Source organism: Xyrauchen texanus, chromosome 2 (assembly GCF_025860055.1).
Source record: "Xyrauchen texanus isolate HMW12.3.18 chromosome 2, RBS_HiC_50CHRs, whole genome shotgun sequence".
In the NCBI taxonomy this organism is placed as follows: Eukaryota; Metazoa; Chordata; class Actinopteri; order Cypriniformes; family Catostomidae; genus Xyrauchen; species Xyrauchen texanus.
The window spans coordinates 2,363,884-2,390,041 of NC_068277.1; the positions used below are offsets into that span (position 1 = coordinate 2,363,884).

Genomic DNA, 26,158 nt, shown 5'->3' on the forward strand with positions numbered 1-26,158 from the left:
TCGAGTCCCCGTCCAGTAATCGTGAAAGACTGGAAATGTCATGAACTTATTCAACATTTTTGGGTTGAAATGATGGATCGAGTTGTTTCTTCAACTCTGTGCAGTTTCATGTCGCAGGGGTGGATTTTGATTAAACATATTTGAACTTTTTGTTAAATGAAGGTCACATTAAAAGTGACTTTTAAACTTTACCAGGCCATCATCATTTAATTTTGGTACTTTTCAAATGTCTTTTATGTCTATATTCAACAGTTTTAGTCTTCAGACTTAAACTAAACTACTTATTATAACATTTTAATCTAAGATGAAGGGTGAACTATACACCGACCGTTTCAATATTTACTGCATGAAGATCATTTCTATACATATTTAAAACATTTTGACTTCCCCACACTAAATCATTTAGCCGCTAATAAAGTTTATTAACCAAGTGGATGAAAGTGTCAGAGCTTGAGATGAAGGGCCCTATTTTAAGAGCACAAGCGTTACGCGCAATGCACGCGGGCAAGTTTGGTATTTTTAAGTCTAGGCGCAAGTGGGTTTGGCGAAATTATGCATGCAGCTCGTGAAAAGACTGGATGAAGTGTAATTTAATTCTGAGTAAAATAGCAAATTTGGTCTTTGCAGCACTTAATTAACATATAAAACACCCACAGTAGCACAAACGCTGCCACCCACGCCCACATGCGCTTTGTGCTGGCACGAAAACTACACTGAATTAGCAGGCTCACGAATATTGGATAAGACCAGCATTACGCACTTGCGAAAATAAAGCCCTGAAAAATTCGACTAAACAAAAGAATCAAGGGAAATATCACTTTTATCAATCAAGCTGTAAAGTGTCAAAATATCCGTTATATTTCGGATACTTCAAATGTTAGCTATGAAATTATTCTTAGCTATAGATAAAGGAGTCGGTCATTTCATTTGAAAAAGGTTACAAATTTAATTTCCATCCCATAATTCCATTAAACACAAAACTGTGCTGAAACTGACACAGAAATGACAGAAATCTCACCGATGGACACTGTGGGTGTGAAACATGATTTAATGAGATATTACGTTACCAGAAGTTGAAGAAACACCCATATATAAATATCCACTATATCAAAAGGCTGAAACGCTTTATCGCCCAGCCCTAATCTCAACCAAACTGACCCGGGGCATGCTCAAATCAGTGTCTTCTGTGGTTGTGGGACGATTGTCTGAAGCAGTTCTGGACTGTATGTTCCTCTGTTGATGTTTCTCCTGTGACAAACCCCTTCAACCCTGTTTTTCTTGCCCGTGTGTGTGTTTACCGCTCCTCCCTCAGCCTGCTGTGCGCCGTAGTACCAAGGTGAGCCTGAACGCAAAAGCAAAGCACTCTGGGAATGATTTACTCCAGTCTATGGCTGTTTTTGGAATGGCATACTAGCATACTGCTCGCACTATTTCTGCAGTAAAAAGCATCCCAGGATGCCGTTCGTGAAGTGGCTTTATTCATTTGAAGACTGTCCTATTATTCTGCAAACATTTGACTGGTGGGTTAATCTGTGTCAAATCAAACACATTTCAGAAACATTTCCTGAAGAAAGATAAACATAAAATATCAAAACTGAGGGTGATCAAGACGGTGATTATCGGCCACGCCACAAACCGACTGACAAATAAATCAAAATCATGTGACCCGCATTTTCTTTTCAACTATTAAAATCAGTAAAACGTAAAGATTTGCACATGGAGCAACATTGAGAGCCCCGTATCTCTGAGATTTAACCAAATAGGGCCTTAAAAATGTAGATAAACAGAGAAAAGTTTGTTCTGAACCAGAGTATAAAAGGCCATTAAGATGTCTTTAATACTTCTGGAGTTACAGGCACTCAAACTTTGAAGAAACATCACAAAAATGTGTTTTTCCCCCATTTCTGGACTCGTCATAAGTGCATAATGCAACAATGGGGGCTGAAGTCAACTCATTGTAGTAAAAGATCTGCTCTCTGTGGAAAATAATGATGCCGCCTTTTCTTAAATTATTTTTCTGATCTGTAGTTTTGCTCCAAAATCACAGGTGGCGAAAATGTCATTTTGACCCCCTCTACAAAATAGTGGATTACTCTGTAAATGTTCATCCATGGGGTTTAATATTTGGCTTTCGTCATCATGTATTTATATAATATATATATATTCCACCAGATGAGGTTTAATGAGGAATAAGGTTTATTATTATTCATGAGATATGAAGTTGAATACACAATGCACACTGATCAGCCACACCATTAAATCTGCCTAATATTGTGTGGGTCCCACTTGTGCCACCAAAACAGTGCCAACCCGCATCTCAGAATGGCACCAAAAATCATCCATCCGACTACCTAATCAGCCAATCATGTGGCCGCAGTGCAATGCATAAAATCATGCAGATACGGGTCAGGCATTTCAGTTAATGTTCACATCAACCATCAGAATGGGGAAAAACGTGATCTCAGTGATTTGGAGCGTGGCATGATTAGGGGCTTTTCCACTGCACGGTACGACTCACTCTTTTGGGTTTTCCACAGGTGCTTTCAGTGTTGTGGCTGATTGTGTCTGTGTATATAAATAAAAGATCTGGGATCATCTGTTTGAGTTGACACAGAATGACCCTGCTAGTGTGCATCTATGTAGCATACTACTGTTTAAATACTTATCAGTACAACATGGTAAATATTGTCTACATACTATTTAAAACGAATCGTAAACCGTATTGTACAATATGCAATACAATATTAGACCAGTACGTTAGTATTCTATTTCCAACAGCACAAGTTCATTTTCACGTTTAACTCCACTGAGTTCATGCTAGTTGATCAAGACAGCGTGTGTTTAATGTTTATTGTGCGCAACAGTGGAACACTCCCGGGCGCCTGTCCATCTCCAGTTCCCTCCCCTCTCTCATAACGGTATGTCCCCAAAATCACCTCTGAGTTGGTAACACCTGGTTCTGCCCATCTGCAAGTCACGTTTACACCTTTTTATTAAGATCAGATCACCATTTCGGAAAACACCTTTGTTTCCAGAATGGTGTCGATGTGGCATTTGTATTGGCCAAATGACTTTAATAGTCCATTTCAGAGGATTGGAGCAGAATAATTTTATTTAGATGTGAATATTGAATATTCACGTGCACTTATGTTGTAAGAGTGTAATCTAGTGCACAAGTCTTTAATTTGAACTTTAATACGACTTTTTTGGAGCCTGGATGCGATATTCCTTTAATCGCTGTGAGGGTTACTCACTGTACTGTATACACCACAAACTGATCTAAGATCAGAGCTACTGCACCATCACTACCTGACCTGGAACCAAATTAAAACCAGTGGTGGAGGGTTTTCTTTCTCAGTGGTCTGGTGAGCACTGCATGAGTGTTGGGTTCAGCAATAAGGCTTTGATGTTTTATATCAAAATAATCCTCTTGAGATTTTAGCGGCGATACTTTACCTTGCAAATAGCAAAAAAGTTGCATCTTTATATTCACCTCCTTTAATTGAACTGAGTCTTGTGCCACTGTAGTCTTTCTGTTGGCGCGGACCAGACGGGATAGCCTTCGTTGCCTTCACTCATCCATTAGCCTTGGAATTAAATGCCAAGTATTAAAATGCATAGCATTATTTTGGCTCACAAGTATAGCATTAAAAAAGTCATGATAAATTGTCTTTTAGAATGCAATATATAGTCTATTTCCATAATATTGCACATAAGCCTATCATTGGCCAACAGTTCACCGCAATCCATTGTGCAATTGTAGGTCACTGTTTCAATTTAAATGAAGTTGTAACGTCCTGAGATCCCTGCCTTCGTATTTGCGCTCCATCTGCTCTCGGTAAGTGTGGTTTGTTTTCTGTCTGAGCTGCACGTTTCCTATACAGCGAGTTTTGCTTACTGCCCCCTGGAGAAAACAGGTGGTACTACAAGCTTGTTAAGCGTTAGTCGAATAGTTGATTGTGAATAAGTAACCCTGCTGGTGCCAGGTAGGTACAGGTGATTTTTGTTTGGTCTTGGGTGGCACTTTAGCGGTTTGTGAATCAGGATGTGGGCCACTGTGGTGGTCTTTTGCTCAAAATAACTCCTCTCTCTTGATCTCTCTTTGCAGATGGGTCGTCCCTCTGTTGGTGGTTCGGTGATTTCAGAATCCGTGTTAGTGGAGAACGAGTCCACCTCATCGTCCCAGACTGCACTGGGAGCGCCAGTCGTGCTGCAGCCCAGCAGCACCTCCAGTGCCCCTCCACCCGCAACCCCCAGTAAGGTGAGTCTCCTGTACTTTTTAATACTGGTCATTTAAGATACAAAAAGACCTTCAGCTTTCCTTTCACAAGATCACATGTTGTTTTGTAGGAGGAGGAGTCTCTGCGTGGTCAGGTGAAGGATCTGGAGGAGAAGTTGGAGACTCTTAGGATGAAGCGTTCTGAAGATAAAGTCAAATTGAAGGAGATGGAGAAACACAAGATTCAGCTGGAGCAGCTGCAGGAGTGGAAGAACAAGATGCAAGAGCAGCAGAACGAGCTGCAGAAACAACTCAAAGAGGCCAAGAAGGTGCTGAAACCTCTTGAGATTGTGTTATTCCAGAACTGTTGTCTATCGAAAAGCTTTTCATAACTGTGTCGTGAGTGCCTCTGGATAATAAACGGCGTAAACCGATTTCGTGCAAATCAGACTTCAGGCCTAGGAGTTCAAAAAAGTAGGTTTTCAATGAAATTCCAAATGGCGGACAGGAAGTTTGGCTGGCCATGGCACATTTGGTATTACCGCACTGTGCATGGCTCAAGGAATAACGAGAGCAGTCACAGAACGATAGGCCAAATCAATCAAAGGTTATAAGCAGTTTTACACATTTGGATATAACTTTATAACTATTGACCACAAGGTGGCGCTGCCCCAAAACTTTATAGTTACCCTCACGACATAGTGCTGATGATGCATAACATGATCCGTAACCGTACGCCAATGCGTTTGGAAAATACAGCATTATAAGACAAAATTGAAAATGACTCCCAAAATGGCCGACATAGGAAAATTGGATATCATTTGACTCGTCATGCCCCAAGGAATCTAAAGACAACTCTCTTGATTTTAGGCCAAACTATACAGACGTTATGAGCAAAATTTGCCATTTTTCATGTCTCCTGACCACTAGGTGGAGCTGTGCCGAAACATATTCCAAGTGTCGTGTCAATACACCAAAGCCTCGTGTCCATTTTGGCGTGCTCAATGAATCAAGAGTGTCTTGAGATGATACGTGCACAATTTTGTGCAAATGGGACATACGGCTACGGAGGAGTTTGGAAAAAGTAGGTGTTTCGGGAATTCAAAATGGTGGAAAATCGAGTCTGGTGGAAATTACAACCATTGTGTCCATTCGACGTTTGGTCTTTCAGATCAAAAGTTAAGAGAATTAAAATAAGTGCAATTTTGAACAGTTGGTGGCGCTAGAGGGTGTGAGTTTGAAACCCCAAATTTATATTGGTTACAGTGTCCTCTATCAGCGTGCCAAATTTCAGCATTTTCCTACTTGCGGATCAATGGCAGAAGAACGCTAACAGAAACAATAGGGGCTTCGCACCCTCCATGCTTGCCCCTAAAAATACTCAAATTATGTAATGAATCAAATGTCTTTGAGTTATTTATATACTTTGAGTTGTTTTTTATTTAGTTGTATGTGGAGATTATTTATGTGCAATAGTTTGATATTTTCATTCTAATTGAGGTCCTCGTTATTTTTGTGACCAATGAATGTGCAGAACACGATGTGAGATGCTAAACTCATCCTAAATCTATTTGTGCATTATTTGGTAATTATTTTAATATTATAAATACATGCAGCTTTTATGAACTCGTATGAATTGAGGGACGATTTATACTTTTAAAAGTTTGATTTTCACACTGCAGGACCATTTAAAATGAACAATGTTGGACTATCTGATTACAAAGTAATTCGTTACTGTAATGAAGTTACATTGTAAAGTAAAAAAGTAGTGAGAGTAATTACGCACATTACTTTAACGCAAAAAAGTTAGTCAGTGCGATACTACAGATGTTGTTAAAGTTTGTATGACAAGTTCCTTATGTTCCTCACTTTGGATAAAAGTGACTAAATGTGTAAAACGTTTAAAATATGTACGTCTGTTAGCGATTCTTTGACCGCTGAAGCGACCGTGAATGAGGAAACAGACGTTTGTATTTGAGCGGACTTTTCTAGGTCTATTTTGTCATTTGAAAGTAACTTTTTAAAAGTACAAAAATAGTAATGTGATTACTTTTAGGTGATGTAATCGGTAAAGTAATCTGATTACATTTTAGAGGCGATTTGTAGGGGATTACTTGTTTTGAGTAAGTTACCCAAGACCCAGGACACGTCAACTATCCATACAACAATGTATATTTAGTTCTTCAAATAAACGATGTATTTCATTGTATTTATATAAGTAGCTTCAATATAGCATCTTATAGTATAGATAACTACCGTAGTTTCATCTCTCTCTTTTCAGGAAGCGCGTGAAGCTCTGGAGGCGAAGGACCGCTACATGGAGGAGATGGCAGATACGGCAGATGCCATCGAGATGGCCACACTGGACAAAGAGATGGCAGAGGAGCGGGCAGAGTCAATGCAGCAGGAGGTGGAGAGTCTGAAAGAGAGGGTGGAGGAGCTGACCATGGACCTGGAGATCATCAAACACGAGATCGAGGAAAATGGTGCGAAACAAACTCTCTAAACGGCCGATTCTGTTTGGGGAACTTTTCGGATTTCCTCTGATTAGAATTGCTTTAAACTTATTTTTGGGTCTCTTTATTTTTAAAAGCCACGGGTGGAAAATCAGAAATTAAATTACGTAAATAGACGTGAGAGTAGCAGATTGTGTCATTATGTGTCCTTCGCTAACTGCTCCGTATTCGAGAAATTCTGTTTGTTTATACGTTTATTCGCTGCTAGCAAACTTGCTGTCTTCGCTAGTCTAAAAAGCAAATCATTACCATCACGTTTATTATTCCAGGAATCAAAAGTTAATTGTCTCTGTCACTTCAGGATCAGACGGAGCAGCGTCCAGTTATCAGGTTAAACAGCTGGAGGAGCAGAACGGCCGTCTGAAGGAAGCGCTAGTCAGGTAAAAGCCACTTCCTGTGTGATGATCATGTCACCATGTGTCCAACAGAAATTGTCATTACTGTAATTTGTTCAGATATTTAACATTTGTTTTACTTCAGATGTTTGTAATTCTCCATTATTGTCATTGATGATGTTCATTATATTCAGTATTTACTGTATAACATTGTTTTAATGATACGATTCATATAAAGTAGCAGGAATTAAACCAGTGTATACAGTAAATATAATAATATTCTTATTTGAGTAGAAGTGGTGGACAATGTGCCTCCTGTTTATTGACCGGAAGGGTCAGATGAGTCACTGGGTTGGTCTTTCCCATTCGTTTTTGATGCCCGGTCAATTTAGACTGTGAATACCTAAGGTTACGACCTCTTAAACTTACCACATTAAGCCCTTATTTATTTATTTATTTATTTTTGTTCAGATTGCAAAAGAAGTCTTGTTCTGCTCAGCTAAAGGAAACCATTTTTATGCAATGGAGAATATTTATTTGGACAAACATTACTGAATATGTTAATCGTCACACTATTAATGATTTCTTTATGCAAGATGTAATTTCTTATTTATTTTGATTTTGGTGTGAAATATGAATTCAGTTTGTGCTATGAGCGCCCATTCATATAAACATAACACATAATTAAAACTGAATTACTGGATCTTTAGTATGCAAATGAGCTCTTGCTTAATTTCTGTAAGTAATGATCCTTCAGTGAGTGTTGATTTGGTAATCGTTCTGTCATTCAATGTGTAAGTATTAGCTGTACATGAATGACAGCGGTAACAGAAACACTGGAAGGATTTTGCGATTGTTGTTGTTATGAGCACCCTTCTGTGTGTTGTGTTCAGGATGAGAGAGATTGTTGTTGTTGTTGTTGTTATGAGCACCCTTCTGTGTGTTGTGTTCAGGATGATGGAGATTGTTGTTGTTGTTGTTGTTGTTATGAGCACTCTTCTGTGTGTTGTGTTCAGGATGAGGGAGATTGTTGTTGTTGTTGTTGTTGTTGTTATGAGCACTCTTCTGTGTGTTGTGTTCAGGATGAGGGAGATTGTTGTTGTTGTTGTTGTTATGAGCACTCTTCTGTGTGTTGTGTTCAGGATGAGAGAGATTGTTGTTGTTGTTGTTGTTATGAGCACTCTTCTGTGTGTTGTGTTCAGGATGAGGGAGATTGTTGTTGTTGTTGTTATGAGCACCCTTCTGTGTGTTGTGTTCAGGATGAGGGAGATTGTTGTTGTTGTTATGAGCACCCTTCTGTGTGTTGTGTTCAGGATGAGGGAGATTGTTGTTGTTGTTATGAGCACCCTTCTGTGTGTTGTGTTCAGGATGAGAGAGATTGTTGTTGTTGTTGTTATGAGCACCCTTCTGTGTGTTGTGTTCAGGATGAGGGAGATTGTTGTTGTTGTTGTTGTTGTTGTTATGAGCACTCTTCTGTGTGTTGTGTTCAGGATGAGGCAGATTGTTGTTGTTGTTGTTATGAGCACTCTTCTGTGTGTTGTGTTCAGGATGAGAGAGATTGTTGTTGTTGTTGTTATGAGCACTCTTCTGTGTGTTGTGTTCAGGATGAGGGAGATTGTTGTTGTTGTTGTTGTTATTATGAGCACTCTTCTGTGTGTTGTGTTCAGGATGAGGGAGATTGTTGTTGTTGTTGTTGTTATTGTTTTGTTGTTATGAGCACTCCTCTGTGTGTTGTGTTCAGGATGAGGGAGATGATTGTTGTTGTTGTTGTTGTTGTTGTTGTTGTTATGAGCACTCTTCTGTGTGTTGTGTTCAGGATGAGGGATATTGTTGTTGTTGTTGTTGTTATGAGCACTCTTCTGTGTGTTGTGTTCAGGATGAGAGATTGTTGTTGTTGTTGTTGTTATGAGCACTCTTCTGTGTGTTGTGTTCAGGATGAGGGAGATTGTTGTTGTTGTTGTTGTTATGAGCACCCTTCTGTGTGTTGTGTTCAGGATGAGGGAGATTGTTGTTGTTGTTGTTGTTGTTGTTATTATGAGCACTCTTCTGTGTGTTGTGTTCAGGATGAGAGAGATTGTTGTTGTTGTTGTTGTTGTTATGAGCACTCTTCTGTGTGTTGTGTTCAGGATGAGAGAGATTGTTGTTGTTGTTGTTGTTATGAGCACCCTTCTGTGTGTTGTGTTCAGGATGAGGGAGATTGTTGTTGTTGTTATGAGCACTCTTCTGTGTGTTGTGTTCAGGATGAGGGAGATTGTTGTTGTTGTTGTTATGAGCACTCTTCTGTGTGTTGTGTTCAGGATGAGGGAGATTGTTGTTGTTGTTGTTGTTGTTGTTATGAGCACTCTTCTGTGTGTTGTGTTCAGGATGAGAGAGATTGTTGTTGTTGTTGTTGTTGTTGTTGTTATGAGCACTCTTCTGTGTGTTGTGTTCAGGATGAGAGAGATTGTTGTTGTTGTTGTTGTTATGAGCACTCTTCTGTGTGTTGTGTTCAGGATGAGGGAGATTGTTGTTGTTGTTGTTGTTATTATGAGCACTCTTCTGTGTGTTGTGTTCAGGATGAGGGAGATTGTTGTTGTTGTTGTTGTTGTTATTGTTTTTGTTGTTATGAGCACTCTTCTGTGTGTTGTGTTCAGGATGAGGGAGATGATTGTTGTTGTTGTTGTTGTTGTTGTTGTTATGAGCACTCTTCTGTGTGTTGTGTTCAGGATGAGGGAGATTGTTGTTGTTGTTGTTGTTATGAGCACTCTTCTGTGTGTTGTGTTCAGGATGAGAGATTGTTGTTGTTGTTGTTGTTATGAGCACTCTTCTGTGTGTTGTGTTCAGGATGAGGGAGATTGTTGTTGTTGTTGTTGTTGTTATGAGCACCCTTCTGTGTGTTGTGTTCAGGATGAGGGAGATTGTTGTTGTTGTTGTTGTTATTATGAGCACTCTTCTGTGTGTTGTGTTCAGGATGAGAGAGATTGTTGTTGTTGTTGTTGTTGTTATGAGCACTCTTCTGTGTGTTGTGTTCAGGATGAGAGAGATTGTTGTTGTTGTTGTTGTTATGAGCACCCTTCTGTGTGTTGTGTTCAGGATGAGGGAGATTGTTGTTGTTGTTATGAGCACTCTTCTGTGTGTTGTGTTCAGGATGAGAGAGATTGTTGTTGTTGTTGTTATGAGCACCCTTCTGTGTGTTGTGTTCAGGATGAGGGAGATTGTTGTTGTTGTTGTTGTTGTTATGAGCACTCTTCTGTGTGTTGTGTTCAGGATGAGAGAGATTGTTGTTGTTGTTGTTGTTTTTGTTGTTGTTATGAGCACTCTTCTGTGTGTTGTGTTCAGGATGAAAGAGATTGTTGTTGTTGTTGTTGTTATGAGCACTCTTCTGTGTGTTGTGTTCAGGATGAGAGAGATTGTTGTTGTTGTTGTTGTTGTTGTTATGAGCACTCTTCTGTGTGTTGTGTTCAGGATGAGAGAGATTGTTGTTGTTGTTATGAGCACTCTTCTGTGTGTTGTGTTCAGGATGAGGGAGATTGTTGTTGTTGTTGTTGTTATGAGCACTCTTCTGTGTGTTGTGTTCAGGATGAGGGAGATTGTTGTTGTTGTTGTTGTTATGAGCACTCTTCTGTGTGTTGTGTTCAGGATGAGGGAGATTGTTGTTGTTGTTGTTATGAGCACTCTTCTGTGTGTTGTGTTCAGGATGAGGGAGATTGTTGTTGTTGTTGTTGTTATGAGCACTCTTCTGTGTGTTGTGTTCAGGATGAGGGAGATTGTTGTTGTTGTTATGAGCACTCTTCTGTGTGTTGTGTTCAGGATGAGGGAGATTGTTGTTGTTGTTGTTATGAGCACTCTTCTGTGTGTTGTGTTCAGGATGAGGGAGATTGTTGTTGTTGTTGTTGTTATTATGAGCACTCTTCTGTGTGTTGTGTTCAGGATGAGAGAGATTGTTGTTGTTGTTGTTGTTTTTGTTGTTGTTATGAGCACTCTTCTGTGTGTTGTGTTCAGGATGAAAGAGATTGTTGTTGTTGTTGTTATGAGCACTCTTCTGTGTGTTGTGTTCAGGATGAGGGAGATTGTTGTTGTTGTTATGCGCACTCTTCTGTGTTGTGTTCAGGATGAGGGAGATTGTTGTTGTTGTTATGCGCACTCTTCTGTGTTGTGTTCAGGATGAGGGAGATTGTTGTTGTTGTTGTTGTTGTTGTTGGTGGTGTTATGAGCACTCTTCTGTGTGTTGTGTTCAGGATGAGGGAGATTGTTGTTGTTGTTATGAGCACTCTTCTGTGTGTTGTGTTCAGGATGAGGGAGATTGTTGTTGTTGTTGTTGTTGTTGTTGTTGTTGTTATGAGCACTCTTCTGTGTGTTGTGTTCAGGATGAGGGAGATTGTTGTTGTTGTTGTTGTTATGAGCACTCTTCTGTGTGTTGTGTTCAGGATGAGGGAGATTGTTGTTGTTGTTGTTGTTATGAGCACTCTTCTGTGTGTTGTGTTCAGGATGAGAGAGATTGTTGTTGTTGTTATGAGCACTCTTCTGTGTGTTGTGTTCAGGATGAGGGAGATTGTTGTTGTTGTTATGAGCACTCTTCTGTGTGTTGTGTTCAGGATGAGAGAGATTGTTGTTGTTGTTATGAGCACTCTTCTGTGTGTTGTGTTCAGGATGAGGGAGATTGTTGTTGTTGTTATGAGCACTCTTCTGTGTGTTGTGTTCAGGATGAGGGAGATTGTTGTTGTTGTTGTTATGAGCACTCTTCTGTGTGTTGTGTTCAGGATGAGGGAGATTGTTGTTGTTGTTGTTATGAGCACTCTTCTGTGTGTTGTGTTCAGGATGAGGGAGATTGTTGTTGTTGTTGTTGTTATGAGCACTCTTCTGTGTGTTGTGTTCAGGATGAGAGAGATTGTTGTTGTTGTTGTTGTTATGAGCACTCTTCTGTGTGTTGTGTTCAGGATGAGAGAGATTGTTGTTGTTGTTGTTATGAGCACTCTTCTGTGTGTTGTGTTCAGGATGAGGGAGATTGTTGTTGTTGTTGTTGTTATGAGCACTCTTCTGTGTGTTGTGTTCAGGATGAGGGAGATTGTTGTTGTTGTTGTTGTTGTTATGAGCACACTTCTGTGTGTTGTGTTCAGGATGAGAGAGATTGTTGTTGTTGTTGTTGTTGTTATGAGCACTCTTCTGTGTGTTGTGTTCAGGATGAGAGAGATTGTTGTTGTTGTTGTTGTTGTTATGAGCACTCTTCTGTGTGTTGTGTTCAGGATGAGGGAGATTGTTGTTGTTGTTATGAGCACTCTTCTGTGTGTTGTGTTCAGGATGAGAGAGATTGTTGTTGTTGTTGTTGTTATGAGCACTCTTCTGTGTGTTGTGTTCAGGATGAGGGAGATTGTTGTTGTTGTTTTTGGTGTTATGAGCACTCTTCTGTGTGTTGTGTTCAGGATGAGGGAGATTGTTGTTGTTGTTGTTGTTGTTGTTATGAGCACTCTTCTGTGTGTTGTGTTCAGGATGAGAGAGATTGTTGTTGGTGTTATGAGCACCCTTCTGTGTGTTGTGTTCAGGATGAGAGAGATTGTTGTTGTTGTTGTTGTTGTTGTTGTTGGTGTTATGAGCACTCTTCTGTGTGTTGTGTTCAGGATGAGGGAGATTGTTGTTATGAGCACTCTTCTGTGTGTTGTGTTCAGGATGAGGGAGATTGTTGTTATGAGCACTCTTCTGTGTGTTGTGTTCAGGATGAGAGAGATTGTTGTTGTTGTTGTTGTTGTTATGAGCACTCTTCTGTGTGTTGTGTTCAGGATGAGAGAGATTGTTGTTGTTGTTATGAGCACTCTTCTGTGTGTTGTGTTCAGGATGAGGGAGATTGTTGTTGTTGTTATGAGCACCCTTCTGTGTGTTGTGTTCAGGATGAGGGAGATTGTTGTTGTTGTTGTTATGAGCACTCTTCTGTGTGTTGTGTTCAGGATGAGGGAGATTGTTGTTGTTGTTGTTATGAGCACTCTTCTGTGTGTTGTGTTCAGGATGAGAGAGATTGTTGTTGTTGTTGTTGTTGTTATGAGCACTCTTCTGTGTGTTGTGTTCAGGATGAGAGAGATTGTTGTTGTTGTTGTTGTTATGAGCACTCTTCTGTGTGTTGTGTTCAGGATGAGAGAGAGTTGTTGTTGTTGTTGTTGTTGTTATGAGCACTCTTCTGTGTGTTGTGTTCAGGATGAGGGAGATTGTTGTTGTTGTTATGAGCACTCTTCTGTGTGTTGTGTTCAGGATGAGAGAGATTGTTGTTGTTGTTGTTGTTATGAGCACTCTTCTGTGTGTTGTGTTCAGGATGAGGGAGATTGTTGTTGTTGTTTTTGGTGTTATGAGCACTCTTCTGTGTGTTGTGTTCAGGATGAGGGAGATTGTTGTTGTTGTTGTTGTTGTTGTTGTTGTTGTTATGAGCACTCTTCTGTGTGTTGTGTTCAGGATGAGAGAGATTGTTGTTGGTGTTATGAGCACCCTTCTGTGTGTTGTGTTCAGGATGAGAGAGGTTGTTGTTGTTGTTGTTGTTGTTGGTGTTATGAGCACTCTTCTGTGTGTTGTGTTCAGGATGAGAGAGATTGTTGTTGTTGTTGTTGTTGTTGGTGTTATGAGCACTCTTCTGTGTGTTGTGTTCAGGATGAGGGAGATTGTTGTTGTTGTTGTTGTTGTTGTTGGTGTTATGAGCACTCTTCTGTGTGTTGTGTTCAGGATGAGGGAGATTGTTGTTGTTGTTGTTGGTGTTATGAGCACTCTTCTGTGTGTTGTGTTCAGGATGAGGGAGATTGTTGTTGTTGTTGTTGTTGTTGTTGGTGTTATGAGCACTCTTCTGTGTGTTGTGTTCAGGATGAGGGAGATTGTTGTTGTTGTTGTTGTTGTTGGTGTTATGAGCACTCTTCTGTGTGTTGTGTTCAGGATGAGAGAGATTGTTGTTGTTGTTGTTGTTGTTGTTGGTGTTATGAGCACTCTTCTGTGTGTTGTGTTCAGGATGAGGGAGATTGTTGTTGTTGTTGTTGTTGTTATGAGCACTCTTCTGTGTGTTGTGTTCAGGATGAGGGAGATTGTTGTTGTTGTTGTTGGTGTTATGAGCGCTCTTCTGTGTGTTGTGTTCAGGATGAGAGAGATTGTTGTTGTTGTTGTTATGAGCACTCTTCTGTGTGTTGTGTTCAGGATGAGGGAGATTGTTGTTGTTGTTGTTATGAGCACTCTTCTGTGTGTTGTGTTCAGGATGAGGGAGATTGTTGTTGTTGTTGTTGTTGTTATGAGCACTCTTCTGTGTGTTGTGTTCAGGATGAGAGAGATTGTTGTTGTTGTTGTTGTTATGAGCACTCTTCTGTGTGTTGTGTTCAGGATGAGAGAGATTGTTGTTGTTGTTGTTATGAGCACTCTTCTGTGTGTTGTGTTCAGGATGAGGGAGATTGTTGTTGTTGTTGTTGTTGTTGTTGTTATGAGCACTCTTCTGTCTGTTGTGTTCAGGATGAGGGAGATTGTTGTTGTTGTTGTTGTTGTTATGAGCACTCTTCTGTGTGTTGTGTTCAGGATGAGAGAGATTGTTGTTGTTGTTGTTGTTGTTGTTATGAGCACTCTTCTGTGTGTTGTGTTCAGGATGAGGGAGATTGTTGTTGTTGTTGTTGGTGTTATGAGCACTCTTCTGTGTGTTGTGTTCAGGATGAGAGAGATTGTTGTTGTTGTTGTTATGAGCACTCTTCTGTGTGTTGTGTTCAGAATGAGGGAGATTGTTGTTGTTGTTGTTATACGCACTCTTCTGTGTGTTGTGTTCAGGATGAGAGAGATTGTTGTTGTTGTTGTTATGAGCACTCTTCTGTGTGTTGTGTTCAGGATGAGGGAGATTGTTGTTGTTGTTGTTGTTGTTATGAGCACTCTTCTGTCTGTTGTGTTCAGGATGAGGGAGATTGTTGTTGTTGTTGTTGTTGTTGTTATGAGCACTCTTCTGTGTGTTGTGTTCAGGATGAGAGAGATTGTTGTTGTTGTTGTTGTTATGAGCACTCTTCTGTGTGTTGTGTTCAGGATGAGGGAGATTGTTGTTGTTGTTGTTGTTGTTGTTGTTATGAGCACTCTTCTGTGTGTTGTGTTCAGGATGAGAGAGATTGTTGTTGTTGTTGTTGTTGTTATGAGCACTCTTCTGTGTGTTGTGTTCAGGATGAGAGAGATTGTTGTTGTTGTTGTTGTTGTTATGAGCACTCTTCTGTGTGTTGTGTTCAGGATGAGAGAGATTGTTGTTGTTGTTGTTATGAGCACTCTTCTGTGTGTTGTGTTCAGCATGAGAGAGATTGTTGTTGTTGTTGTTGTTGTTATGAGCACTCTTCTGTGTGTTGTGTTCAGGATGAGGGAGATTGTTGTTGTTGTTGTTGTTGTTGTTATGAGCACTCTTCTGTGTGTTGTGTTCAGGATGAGGGAGATTGTTGTTGTTGTTGTTATGAGCACTCTTCTGTGTGTTGTGTTCAGGATGAGGGAGATTGTTGTTGTTGTTGTTGTTGTTGTTGGTGTTATGAGCACTCTTCTGTGTGTTGTGTTCAGGATGAGAGAGGTTGTTGTTGTTGTTGTTGTTGGTGTTATGAGCACTCTTCTGTGTGTTGTGTTCAGGATGAGGGAGATTGTTGTTGTTGTTGTTGTTGTTGTTGGTGTTATGAGCACTCTTCTGTGTGTTGTGTTCAGGATGAGGGAGATTGTTGTTGTTGTTGGTGTTATGAGCACTCTTCTGTGTGTTGTGTTCAGGATGAGGGAGATTGTTGTTGTTGTTGTTGTTGTTGGTGTTATGAGCACTCTTCTGTGTGTTGTGTTCAGGATGAGGGAGATTGTTGTTGTTGTTGTTGTTGTTGGTGTTATGAGCACTCTTCTGTGTGTTGTGTTCAGGATGAGAGAGATTGTTGTTGTTGTTGTTGTTGTTGGTGTTATGAGCACTCTTCTGTGTGTTGTGTTCAGGATGAGGGAGATTGTTGTTGTTGTTGTTGTTGTTATGAGCACTCTTCTGTGTGTTGTGTTCAGGATGAGGGAGATTGTTGTTGTTGTTGTTGGTGTTATGAGCACTCTTCTGTGTGTTGTGTTCAGGATGAGAGAGATTGTTGTTGTTGTTGTTATGAGCACTCTTCTGTGTGTTGTGTTCAGGATGAGGGAGATTGTTGTTGTTGTTGTTATGAGCACTCTTCTGTGTGTTGTGTTCAGGATGAGGGAGATTGTTGTTGTTGTTGTTGTTGTTATGAGCACTCTTCTGTGTGTTGTGTTCAGGATGAGAGAGATTGTTGTTGTTGTTGTTGTTATGAGCACTCTTCTGTGTGTTGTGTTCAGGATGAGAGAGATTGTTGTTGTTGTTGTTATGAGCACTCTTCTGTGTGTTGTGTTCAGGATGAGGGAGATTGTTGTTGTTGTTGTTGTTGTTGTTGTTATGAGCACTCTTCTGTCTGTTGTGTTCAGGATGAGGGAGATTGTTGTTGTTGTTGTTGTTATGAGCACTCTTCTGTGTGTTGTGTTCAGGATGAGAGAGATTGTTGTTGTTGTTGTTGTTGTTATGAGCACTCTTCTGTGTGTTGTGTTCAGGATGAGGGAGATTGTTGTTGTTGTTGTTGGTGTTATGAGCACTCTTCTGTGTGTTGTGTTCAGGATGAGGGAGATTGTTGTTGTTGTTGTTATACGCACTCTTCTGTGTGTTGTGTTCAGGATGAGAGAGATTGTTGTTGTTGTTGTTATGAGCACTCTTCTGTGTGTTGTGTTCAGGATGAGGGAGATTGTTGTTGTTGTTGTTGTTGTTATGAGCACTCTTCTGTCTGTTGTGTTCAGGATGAGGGAGATTGTTGTTGTTGTTGTTGTTGTTGTTATGAGCACTCTTCTGTGTGTTGTGTTCAGGATGAGAGAGATTGTTGTTGTTGTTGTTGTTATGAGCACTCTTCTGTGTGTTGTGTTCAGGATGAGGGAGATTGTTGTTGTTGTTGTTGTTGTTGTTGTTATGAGCACTCTTCTGTGTGTTGTGTTCAGGATGAGAGAGATTGTTGTTGTTGTTGTTATGAGCACTCTTCTGTGTGTTGTGTTCAGGATGAGAGAGATTGTTGTTGTTGTTGTTGTTGTTATGAGCACTCTTCTGTGTGTTGTGTTCAGGATGAGAGAGATTGTTGTTGTTGTTGTTATGAGCACTCTTCTGTGTGTTGTGTTCAGCATGAGAGAGATTGTTGTTGTTGTTGTTGTTGTTGTTATGAGCACTCTTCTGTGTGTTGTGTTCAGGATGAGGGAGATTGTTGTTGTTGTTGTTGTTGTTGTTATGAGCACTCTTCTGTGTGTTGTGTTCAGGATGAGGGAGATTGTTGTTGTTGTTGTTATGAGCACTCTCTGTGTGTTGTGTTCAGGATGAGGGAGATTGTTGTTGTTGTTGTTGTTATGAGCACTCTTCTGTGTGTTGTGTTCAGGATGAGGGAGATTGTTGTTGTTGTTGTTATGAGCACTCTTCTGTGTGTTGTGTTCAGGATGAGGGAGATTGTTGTTGTTGTTATGAGCACTCTTCTGTGTGTTGTGTTCAGGATGAGGGAGATTGTTGTTGTTGGTGTTATGAGCACTCTTCTGTGTGTTGTGTTCAGGATGAGAGAGATTGTTGTTGTTGGTGTTATGAGCACTCTTCTGTGTGTTGTGTTCAGGATGAGAGAGATTGTTGTTGTTGTTGTTGTTGTTGTTGTTGTTGTTGTTGTTATGAGCACTCTTCTGTGTGTTGTGTTCAGGATGAGAGAGATTGTTGTTGTTGGTGTTATGAGCACTCTTCTGTGTGTTGTGTTCAGGATGAGAGAGATTGTTGTTGTTGGTGTTATGAGCACTCTTCTGTGTGTTGTGTTCAGGATGAGAGAGATTGTTGTTGTTGTTGTTGTTGTTGTTGTTGTTGTTATGAGCACTCTTCTGTGTGTTGTGTTCAGGATGAGGGAGATTGTTGTTGTTGTTGTTGTTATGAGCACTCTTCTGTGTGTTGTGTTCAGGATGAGGGAGATTGTTGTTGTTGTTGTTATGAGCACTCTTCTGTGTGTTGTGTTCAGGATGAGAGAGATTGTTGTTGTTGTTGTTGTTGTTGTTATGAGCACTCTTCTGTGTGTTGTGTTCAGGATGAGAGAGATTGTTGTTGTTGTTGTTATGAGCACTCTTCTGTGTGTTGTGTTCAGGATGAGAGAGATTGTTGTTGTTGTTGTTGTTGTTGTTATGAGCACTCTTCTGTGTGTTGTGTTCAGGATGAGGCAGATTGTTGTTGTTGTTGTTATGAGCACTCTTCTGTGTGTTGTGTTCAGGATGAGAGAGATTGTTGTTGTTGTTGTTGTTGTTATGAGCACTCTTCTGTGTGTTGTGTTCAGGATGAGGGAGATTGTTGTTGTTGTTGTTGTTATGAGCACTCTTCTGTGTGTTGTGTTCAGGATGAGGGAGATTGTTGTTGTTGTTTTTGTTGTTGTTGTTGTTATGTGCACTCTTCTGTGTGTTGTGTTCAGGATGAGGGAGATTGTTGTTGTTGTTGTTATGAGCACTCTTCTGTGTGTTGTGTTCAGGATGAGGGAGATTGTTGTTGTTATGAGCACTCTTCTGTGTGTTGTGTTCAGGATGAGGGAGATTGTTGTTGTTGTTGTTATGAGCACTCTTCTGTGTGTTGTGTTCAGGATGAGGGAGATTGTTGTTGTTGTTGTTATGAGCACTCTTCTGTGTGTTGTGTTCAGGATGAGAGAGATTGTTGTTGTTGTTGTTGTTATGAGCACTCTTCTGTGTGTTGTGTTCAGGATGAGAGAGATTGTTGTTGTTGTTGTTGTTATGAGCACTCTTCTGTGTGTTGTGTTCAGGATGAGGGAGATTGTTGTTGTTGTTGTTGTTATGAGCACTCTTCTGTGTGTTGTGTTCAGGATGAGAGAGATTGTTGTTGTTGTTGTTGTTGTTATGAGCACTCTTCTGTGTGTTGTGTTCAGGATGAGAGAGATTGTTGTTGTTGTTGTTGTTATGAGCACTCTTCTGTGTGTTGTGTTCAGGATGAGAGAGATTGTTGTTGTTGTTGTTGTTATGAGCACTCTTCTGTGTGTTGTGTTCAGGATGAGAGAGATTGTTGTTGTTGTTGTTGTTGTTATGAGCACTCTTCTGTGTGTTGTGTTCAGGATGAGAGAGATTGTTGTTATGAGCACTCTTCTGTGTGTTGTGTTCAGGATGAGAGAGATTGTTGTTATGAGCACTCTTCTGTGTGTTGTGTTCAGGATGAGGGAGATTGTTGTTGTTGTTGTTGTTGTTATACGCACTCTTCTGTGTGTTGTGTTCAGGATGAGAGAGATTGTTGTTGTTGTTGTTGTTATACGCACTCTTCTGTGTGTTGTGTTCAGGATGAGGGAGATTGTTGTTGTTGTTGTTATGAGCACTCTTCTGTGTGTTGTGTTCAGGATGAGGGAGATTGTTGTTGTTGTTGTTGTTGTTATACGCACTCTTCTGTGTGTTGTGTTCAGGATGAGAGAGATTGTTGTTGTTGTTGTTGTTATACGCACTCTTCTGTGTGTTGTGTTCAGGATGAGAGAGATTGTTGTTATGAGCACTCTTCTGTGTGTTGTGTTCAGGATGAGGGAGATTGTTGTTGTTGTTGTTGTTGTTATACGCACTCTTCTGTGTGTTGTGTTCAGGATGAGAGAGATTGTTGTTGTTGTTGTTGTTATACGCACTCTTCTGTGTGTTGTGTTCAGGATGAGAGAGATTGTTGTTGTTGTTGTTGTTGTTATGAGCACTCTTCTGTGTGTTGTGTTCAGGATGAGGGAGATTGTTGTTGTTGTTGTTGTTGTTATGAGCACTCTTCTGTGTGTTGTGTTCAGGATGAGGGAGATTGTTGTTGTTGTTGTTGTTGTTATGAGCACTCTTCTGTGTGTTGTGTTCAGGATGAGGGAGATTGTTGTTGTTGTTGTTGTTGTTATGAGCACTCTTCTGTGTGTTGTGTTCAGGATGAGGGATTTGTCATCGTCTGAGAAGCAGGAACACGTGAAGCTTCAGAAACAGATGGAGAAGAAGAACTCTGAGCTGGAGACACTGCGAGCACAAAAAGAGAAACTACAAGAGGAGACGAAACATGCTGAAGCCACCATAGATGAGCTGAAAGAACAGGTGCGAGTGTGTGTGCGCGTGTGTGTGTTTGTGCATGCGAGTTTTTGTGTGTGTGCTTGAAGTGTGATTTTCAGTGATACATTTGTTTCTTCTACCCCAGCTTAATATGCAGAGACAGCTGTAAAACATTCGAAGCTTAATTTTCTCAAACTGTAAACACTGAATCTCTGTCAGGGTTGGGATCCTTAAAGTCTTAGAATGCCTTAAATTCAGTTTCCAAAATGTAAGGTCATAAAAAAATCTTAGATGATACAACAAAAGTCTTAATTTGTATTTAAATGTAATTTTTAAGTCTCTGCAGTGTCCATATCTGTGGCGCTATTAAAATTCCTCTTTATTTTGAGCGGCCCGTCCAGCCCTAAACAACAACACCGACTTCACCAGCCCACAGCTCGCGAGTGCAGCAAAGCACCTGAATGAGGGCATTTCTAATCGGTGCATCAGAATAATTGCCCCATTTCATTTCAAGTGTCAGAGAGAGGCAAAGCATGAAAGCAACGTGTGTTACAGGTGGATGCTGCTCTCGGGGCGGAGGAGATGGTGGAGACACTGACGGAGAGAAATCTAGACCTGGAGGAGAAAGTGCGAGAACTCCGAGAGACAGTCAGTGACCTGGTGAGACACACGCAGCATATCTACATGATTGTCCTTTTGAGTGTGTCTGTGAAGTTTGCCAACACTTGTGCTCCGTTCCAAAACCTAGTCATCATCTTACCTAGGCAGCATTTAGTTTCTAAAGGCATGATTATGCTGCCTTCTACAGAAGCCCTGAACCGCAAGTTGAATTGTTCACAGTTCATTGAATTGTTTTAGGTGTCTTTGAGGTGCCTTCGTCACTTAGAGTGGAAAGTCTACACACCCCGTTTAAAACAGCAGGTTTTTGTGAACATAAATCCTATCAGACTTTTTGCACCTTCACGCCAAATAAATCTCAGCTGATCTCGTAGGATTGTTCTGACATCATCTTGGCTGCATTCGAGCCACAAAGAGCTTCCAAAGCATCAACGGGATCTCCATGTTGAAAGGTGTCGCTCAGGTGAGGGCTACAAAACCGTTTCCAAGGCATTAGATATACCATGAGACACAGTGAAGACAGTCATCAACACGTGGAGAAAGTGTGGCACAACAGTGACATTATCAGGAACAGGAAGTCATAGAGTCAACTGTTCAGGGAGGCTGTCAAGAGTCCTACAGCAACATTAAAGGAGCTGCAGCGGTTTCTGGCAAGTACCGGTCGCTCCCTACGTGTGCCAACTATCTCCCGTATTCTTCATCTGTGTGGGGTATGGGGCAGGGTGGCAAGACGCAAGTCTTTTCTGATGAAAAAAACCATCCAAGCCTAGCAAAAACCCATATCCAGTCTCCCAACATTGTAAAAGGTATGTTTGGTGCAAAAACAACATGGCACATCATCAAAAGAACCGCATACCCACGGTGAAGCATGCATCATACTTTGGGTCTGGAACTGGGGCTTTAGGGAAGGTGGAGGCGATCACGAATAGCTCCACGTATCAGTCAGTTTTGGCACAGAACCTTCTGGCATCTGCTAGAAAGCTGAAAATAAAGAGATATTTCACCTTTCAGCATGACAATGATCCAAAGCGCACATCCAAATCAACAAAAGATGCATGTTTTGGGCTGCTCCAGAGCCCAGACCTGAATCCTATAGTAAATCTGTGGGGGGACCTGAAGAGATGCCCTCGCCATTTGACAGATCTGGAACATTTTTGCAAAGAAGAAGATATTCCCAAGTGAAGATGTGCCCAGCTAATAGACTCTGATCCAAACAGACTGAGTGCTGGAATAAAATCAAACAATTCTGATTTGATTTATCTTTGTTATCACAAAAACCTGCTGATTTAACAGGGGTGTGAAGACTTTTTATATCCACTGGTTCAAGGCGTCCATCGCCTAATAAGATGCTTCTATTGGTCTAACTGTAAGGCAGCGCCACATGTATCCTTTAAAGAGAAAATGTTCAAATCAAACTCTATTGGAATCTGCTGTGAGTCGAGAGATATTTATAGGATTCATAGAGTTGATGCATAGAGTTGCTGCCTTTCGTAGAGCGTTCATAATCCGTCAGTAGTAAGGATGCTTCCTCAGAAGTTAGCGGCTCATGTACGCAGTAAATAGGATGCTAACTTGACTTTGAAACTGAGTCTTGTTGTTTTTTATTTTGCTGACTCGATGGCTTTAACCCTTGACCTCCGTTGCATTGTTTAGGAAGCGATAAACGAGATGAATGACGAGCTGCAGGAGAACGCTCGCGAGACGGAGCTGGAACTGCGCGAGCAGCTCGACCTGTCTGGAGCTCGAGTCCGGGAGGCTCAGAAGAGAGTGGAGGCCGCGCAAGAGACCGTCGCAGATTATCAACAAACCATCAACAAGTACAGAGATCTCACCACACACCTGCAGGTCAGTGAGACTCCGATGAAACGTTCTCAAAAACACTTCTGTGATGAAATTCAAACAGAAAAGATCAGTTTTTGTTCTTTCGTTTCATTCATAACTTTGCTGGATTTGTAGCTTTTACATTTCATAGTTTTTTGTTAAAGTCTCTTTTCTCTTCTGCACAAACAGGAAGTGAACCTTGAGCTGACCAATCAGCAGAGCAGCACGGCCGAACAGCTGCAGCAGCCGGCAACTGAACTCTTCGACTTCAAGATCAAGTTTGCAGAGACCAAAGCTTATGCTAAAGTATGAATAGCCTACATTATACATGCACACTTTAACTTTTAAAGTTATATTATAGAAGGTAAGCATTTGTGTGTGTGTGTGTGTGTGTAGGCCATTGAGATGGAGCTGCGTAAGATGGAGGTGAATCAAGCAAATCGCCAGGTGGCTCTGCTCACGTCATTCATGCCTGAATCTTTCCTGAGACACGGAGGAGATCATGACTGCATCCTGGTGCTGCTGCTCATACCCAGACTCATCTGCAAGGTGTGTGTGTTTGAGAGTAATAGAGAGGTTTTCCTCTTACTGTATAGACTGGGATTCCCCCGGTGCACTTGAGCACAAACGTGGATGCAAGTGACAGAATATTTTAAACTGGAGTGTTTTACTTGATTGTATGTATGATTTTGTTCCCCCTTTCCTGTCTTGTTGACTTGTTAATATGTTGCAGCAAGATCCAGTGATTCCAGTGTCATTTGTTCAGTTATCCAGTGTTTTCCACGTACATTCGCACTTCTGTATGAATGCCGCAAATCCATTAAGCAGCATAAGGAAAACAAACTTTGCGTTTATGTGATGTCTCAGAATGCCGTTTTCTGCAAATACCCTGTAAACGGGGTCATTATTGTTCTAACTATCTGTAGACCGCTGTCAAACACATCGCCACACATTTACAGATATCTTCACATGCTCAAGGGACTCCACAATGCGATTTTGACCAAATGCAACTTTATTTCCTTAAAACATGTGAAGTGAAAACTGCACAATGTCATCATGGAGAAGGACACACAGTGTTTGTGGGAGCTCTGCTTTGCAAGAACTGTCATTACTCTCACGTTAATCATAAAGGCGGCAAACGCATAGTTTGCCACCTTTGGCTTGAAAATGCGTGAGCATAATTATTAGGTCATTATGGAGTTCTATATGATGATGATGTTGTTTTGTTAGGCGGAGTTGATCAGTAGACAGGCGCAGGAGAAGTTCGATCTGAACGGCGGTTCGGTGGAGCGCGCTGGACTGCGAGGCCCCGCCGGAGAGCAGCTGAGCTTTGCGTCTGGTTTGGTTTATTCTCTGACTCTGCTGGAGGCCACACTGCACAAATATGAACTGTACGTACCCCTCTTTACTACTGCACTGTATATTATGCCAAACAATAACAGAATTAATTCAAGATGCAGCGAAATCCACTGATTTGTATTTGGCTGAAGGAAAAAATATAAAATACAGTATATGAAGGCAAGTTCAATTTGCGTTTGCTATTACACATTCAGAATTGTGTTCACTGACAATGGGTCATTTTTAGTGCTGTACAGTTTAAAACCATATTTAACACATTTCGAAGCCTTGATGATATTGTAAAGATTCTCCAGTTAATTGAAGAGCACAGTAACATTACTTTAAATATGTTATAATGGGAACAATTTACAAGAGGTTACATTTGTTAACATTAGATTAACCCTTTAAGCTCAGATGGGCCCACATTAAAAATATATATAATCGTCGATCTATTAATAACTGCAGTCTTGACCAACACAAAATAGGTGTCGTTTGAAAGATTAGAAGATCTACTTTTTTGCATGAGAACATCATGACCAAAACTGATCAAGTGCTTTAAAATCTGCAGACAAATCAGAAGTGTTCAGTTTTGATAACTTCTTTAAAAAAAACAATTGCACTGTAAATATTATTGCATCAGTAAAAACATCAAACTCATCAAATATTCATGTATCAGATGTTGTTGGAAAGTTCTCAAAGAGTAAAATACAACCAGACTATTTGTTTTACTCACAGACAAAATACAGCGAGTAACGGCTAATTATTTGTCTTTGACAAGTACGTTGAATTTGCTTATATGCAGCGTTTTTGCTTCTAATATTTATATATAAACAGAACATAAAATCTCACATATGATTATTTAGAGTCTGTGATTATCTTTCAATCGAGTCCACACACAAGATAATCAGATGTATTGATCATTAGATAATCCACATGAAGCACAATGTTACATATGACCACCAGGAGATGGCGCCAAATACACGACACAGACTCAATGATGACTCAAATGACACAGAATGAAACTCATTCTGTGAAATCTCATGACTAAAATCATGTCTGCATGCTATGCAAACCTTTAGTCATTGTTGTGTTTGCATGTGTAATTAGTTCTTATGTACAATTATTATCTTTTATTTGTGTGGAGATGTTTTTGGACACTATGATACATTATATTTGTAATGTTGTGACTTTTTATTGTTTTGTCGTATCAACAGAACACACACACACAAAAACATGATTGGGAACAAAACAAAAGCAGTTTTTGGGAGCCACCTTATTTACACTCAGAGATATATATATATTGTCAAATCAGAAAATAAGAAACAAAAATACAAATTTTGGTTAAACTAGATTTTCCAGCAGTTTCTTACACTGAGAGTCTCAGAATGTATCAGAATCTATATAATAATCTATATCATAAAACATCTGAAGTTTTCTTTACAATGACACCAAACTCTCGATCCTCTCTCTTTTGTTTTTTAGTTGTTTTATTTTGAGTACGCCACTTTCAACATTTGGTGTTACGTTTGTTAAATAAAGGTTGTGTATGTGAACATTAGTTAATGCTCTATGAATCAACAATTGTGTTTTTCTAATCTTGTCGAAAGATATATTGTTGATGATATCTAATGCATGTACTAATGCTAGTGTGTTACTATTATAATATTAGAAGCTCAACATTAAATTGCTCAACAAAATAATCCTCAGATTTTACAGTGTTTTACTTTTAAGGTACTTTCTAAAACTCCACAAATGCATTTACAATAATGTCCTTTTTTACTGCGGCACATCATTGAGCGGTCACAGAAGCGCAAACAGACACAAATATAATTAGTGTATTTCGTTGATTTATTGATGATTAGTCTTTGTGAGGTTCACTGTATGTTTCTATATGAGTGCAACCTCCTGGTCTCTCAGTGACTCAACCCGCCGGTCTCTCTATGCTAATGAGGAATGCTAAAACAACCACAACTACAAACACGCGCCACGAGTGTAAACTGACTTTACATGACGCTCGGAGTGCTTCCTCTTTTGTGTGTGTGCATTCTGCAGTTGAGGATGGGTTGTGCTGTGTTTGTATATCACGTCACTCCCTCATATGGGATTTATTATGTGTGATTAACCCTCTCAGAGCTCTGAGTCAGTGCAGTGTCGAGGTGTATAAGCGGATGGGGACCCTGTATTCAGAGATGAGTGTTCATGAACGTACTCTGGACTTCTTCATTGATCTGCTTCATAAAGATCAGCTGGATGAGACGGTTCAAGTGGAGCCGCTCACTAAAGCCATTAAA

The 26,158-nt window shown here is 40.3% G+C and overlaps 1 protein-coding gene across 3 annotated transcripts in view; it reads left to right on the plus strand.

Moving 5' to 3' along the window:
• Positions 1-26,158, plus strand: part of dctn1a (dynactin 1a) — a 44,301-nt gene that overhangs the window by 7,977 nt on the left and 10,166 nt on the right. For 2 of the 3 annotated variants that reach the window (XM_052140533.1, XM_052140540.1), the window contains 12 exons: positions 1,313-1,336; positions 4,109-4,261; positions 4,351-4,548; positions 6,501-6,705; positions 7,037-7,115; positions 19,976-20,135; positions 20,646-20,750; positions 22,362-22,553; positions 22,719-22,835; positions 22,926-23,078; positions 23,760-23,920; positions 25,999-26,158. The exon at positions 25,999-26,158 is cut by the window's right edge and continues 9 nt beyond it. In XM_052140533.1, the coding sequence (XP_051996493.1) occupies positions 1,313-1,336; positions 4,109-4,261; positions 4,351-4,548; positions 6,501-6,705; positions 7,037-7,115; positions 19,976-20,135; positions 20,646-20,750; positions 22,362-22,553; positions 22,719-22,835; positions 22,926-23,078; positions 23,760-23,920; positions 25,999-26,158 (1,707 nt within the window). The remainder of the gene's footprint in view (positions 1-1,312; positions 1,337-4,108; positions 4,262-4,350; positions 4,549-6,500; positions 6,706-7,036; positions 7,116-19,975; positions 20,136-20,645; positions 20,751-22,361; positions 22,554-22,718; positions 22,836-22,925; positions 23,079-23,759; positions 23,921-25,998) is intronic. The other variant, XM_052140538.1, reaches the window with a different exon arrangement.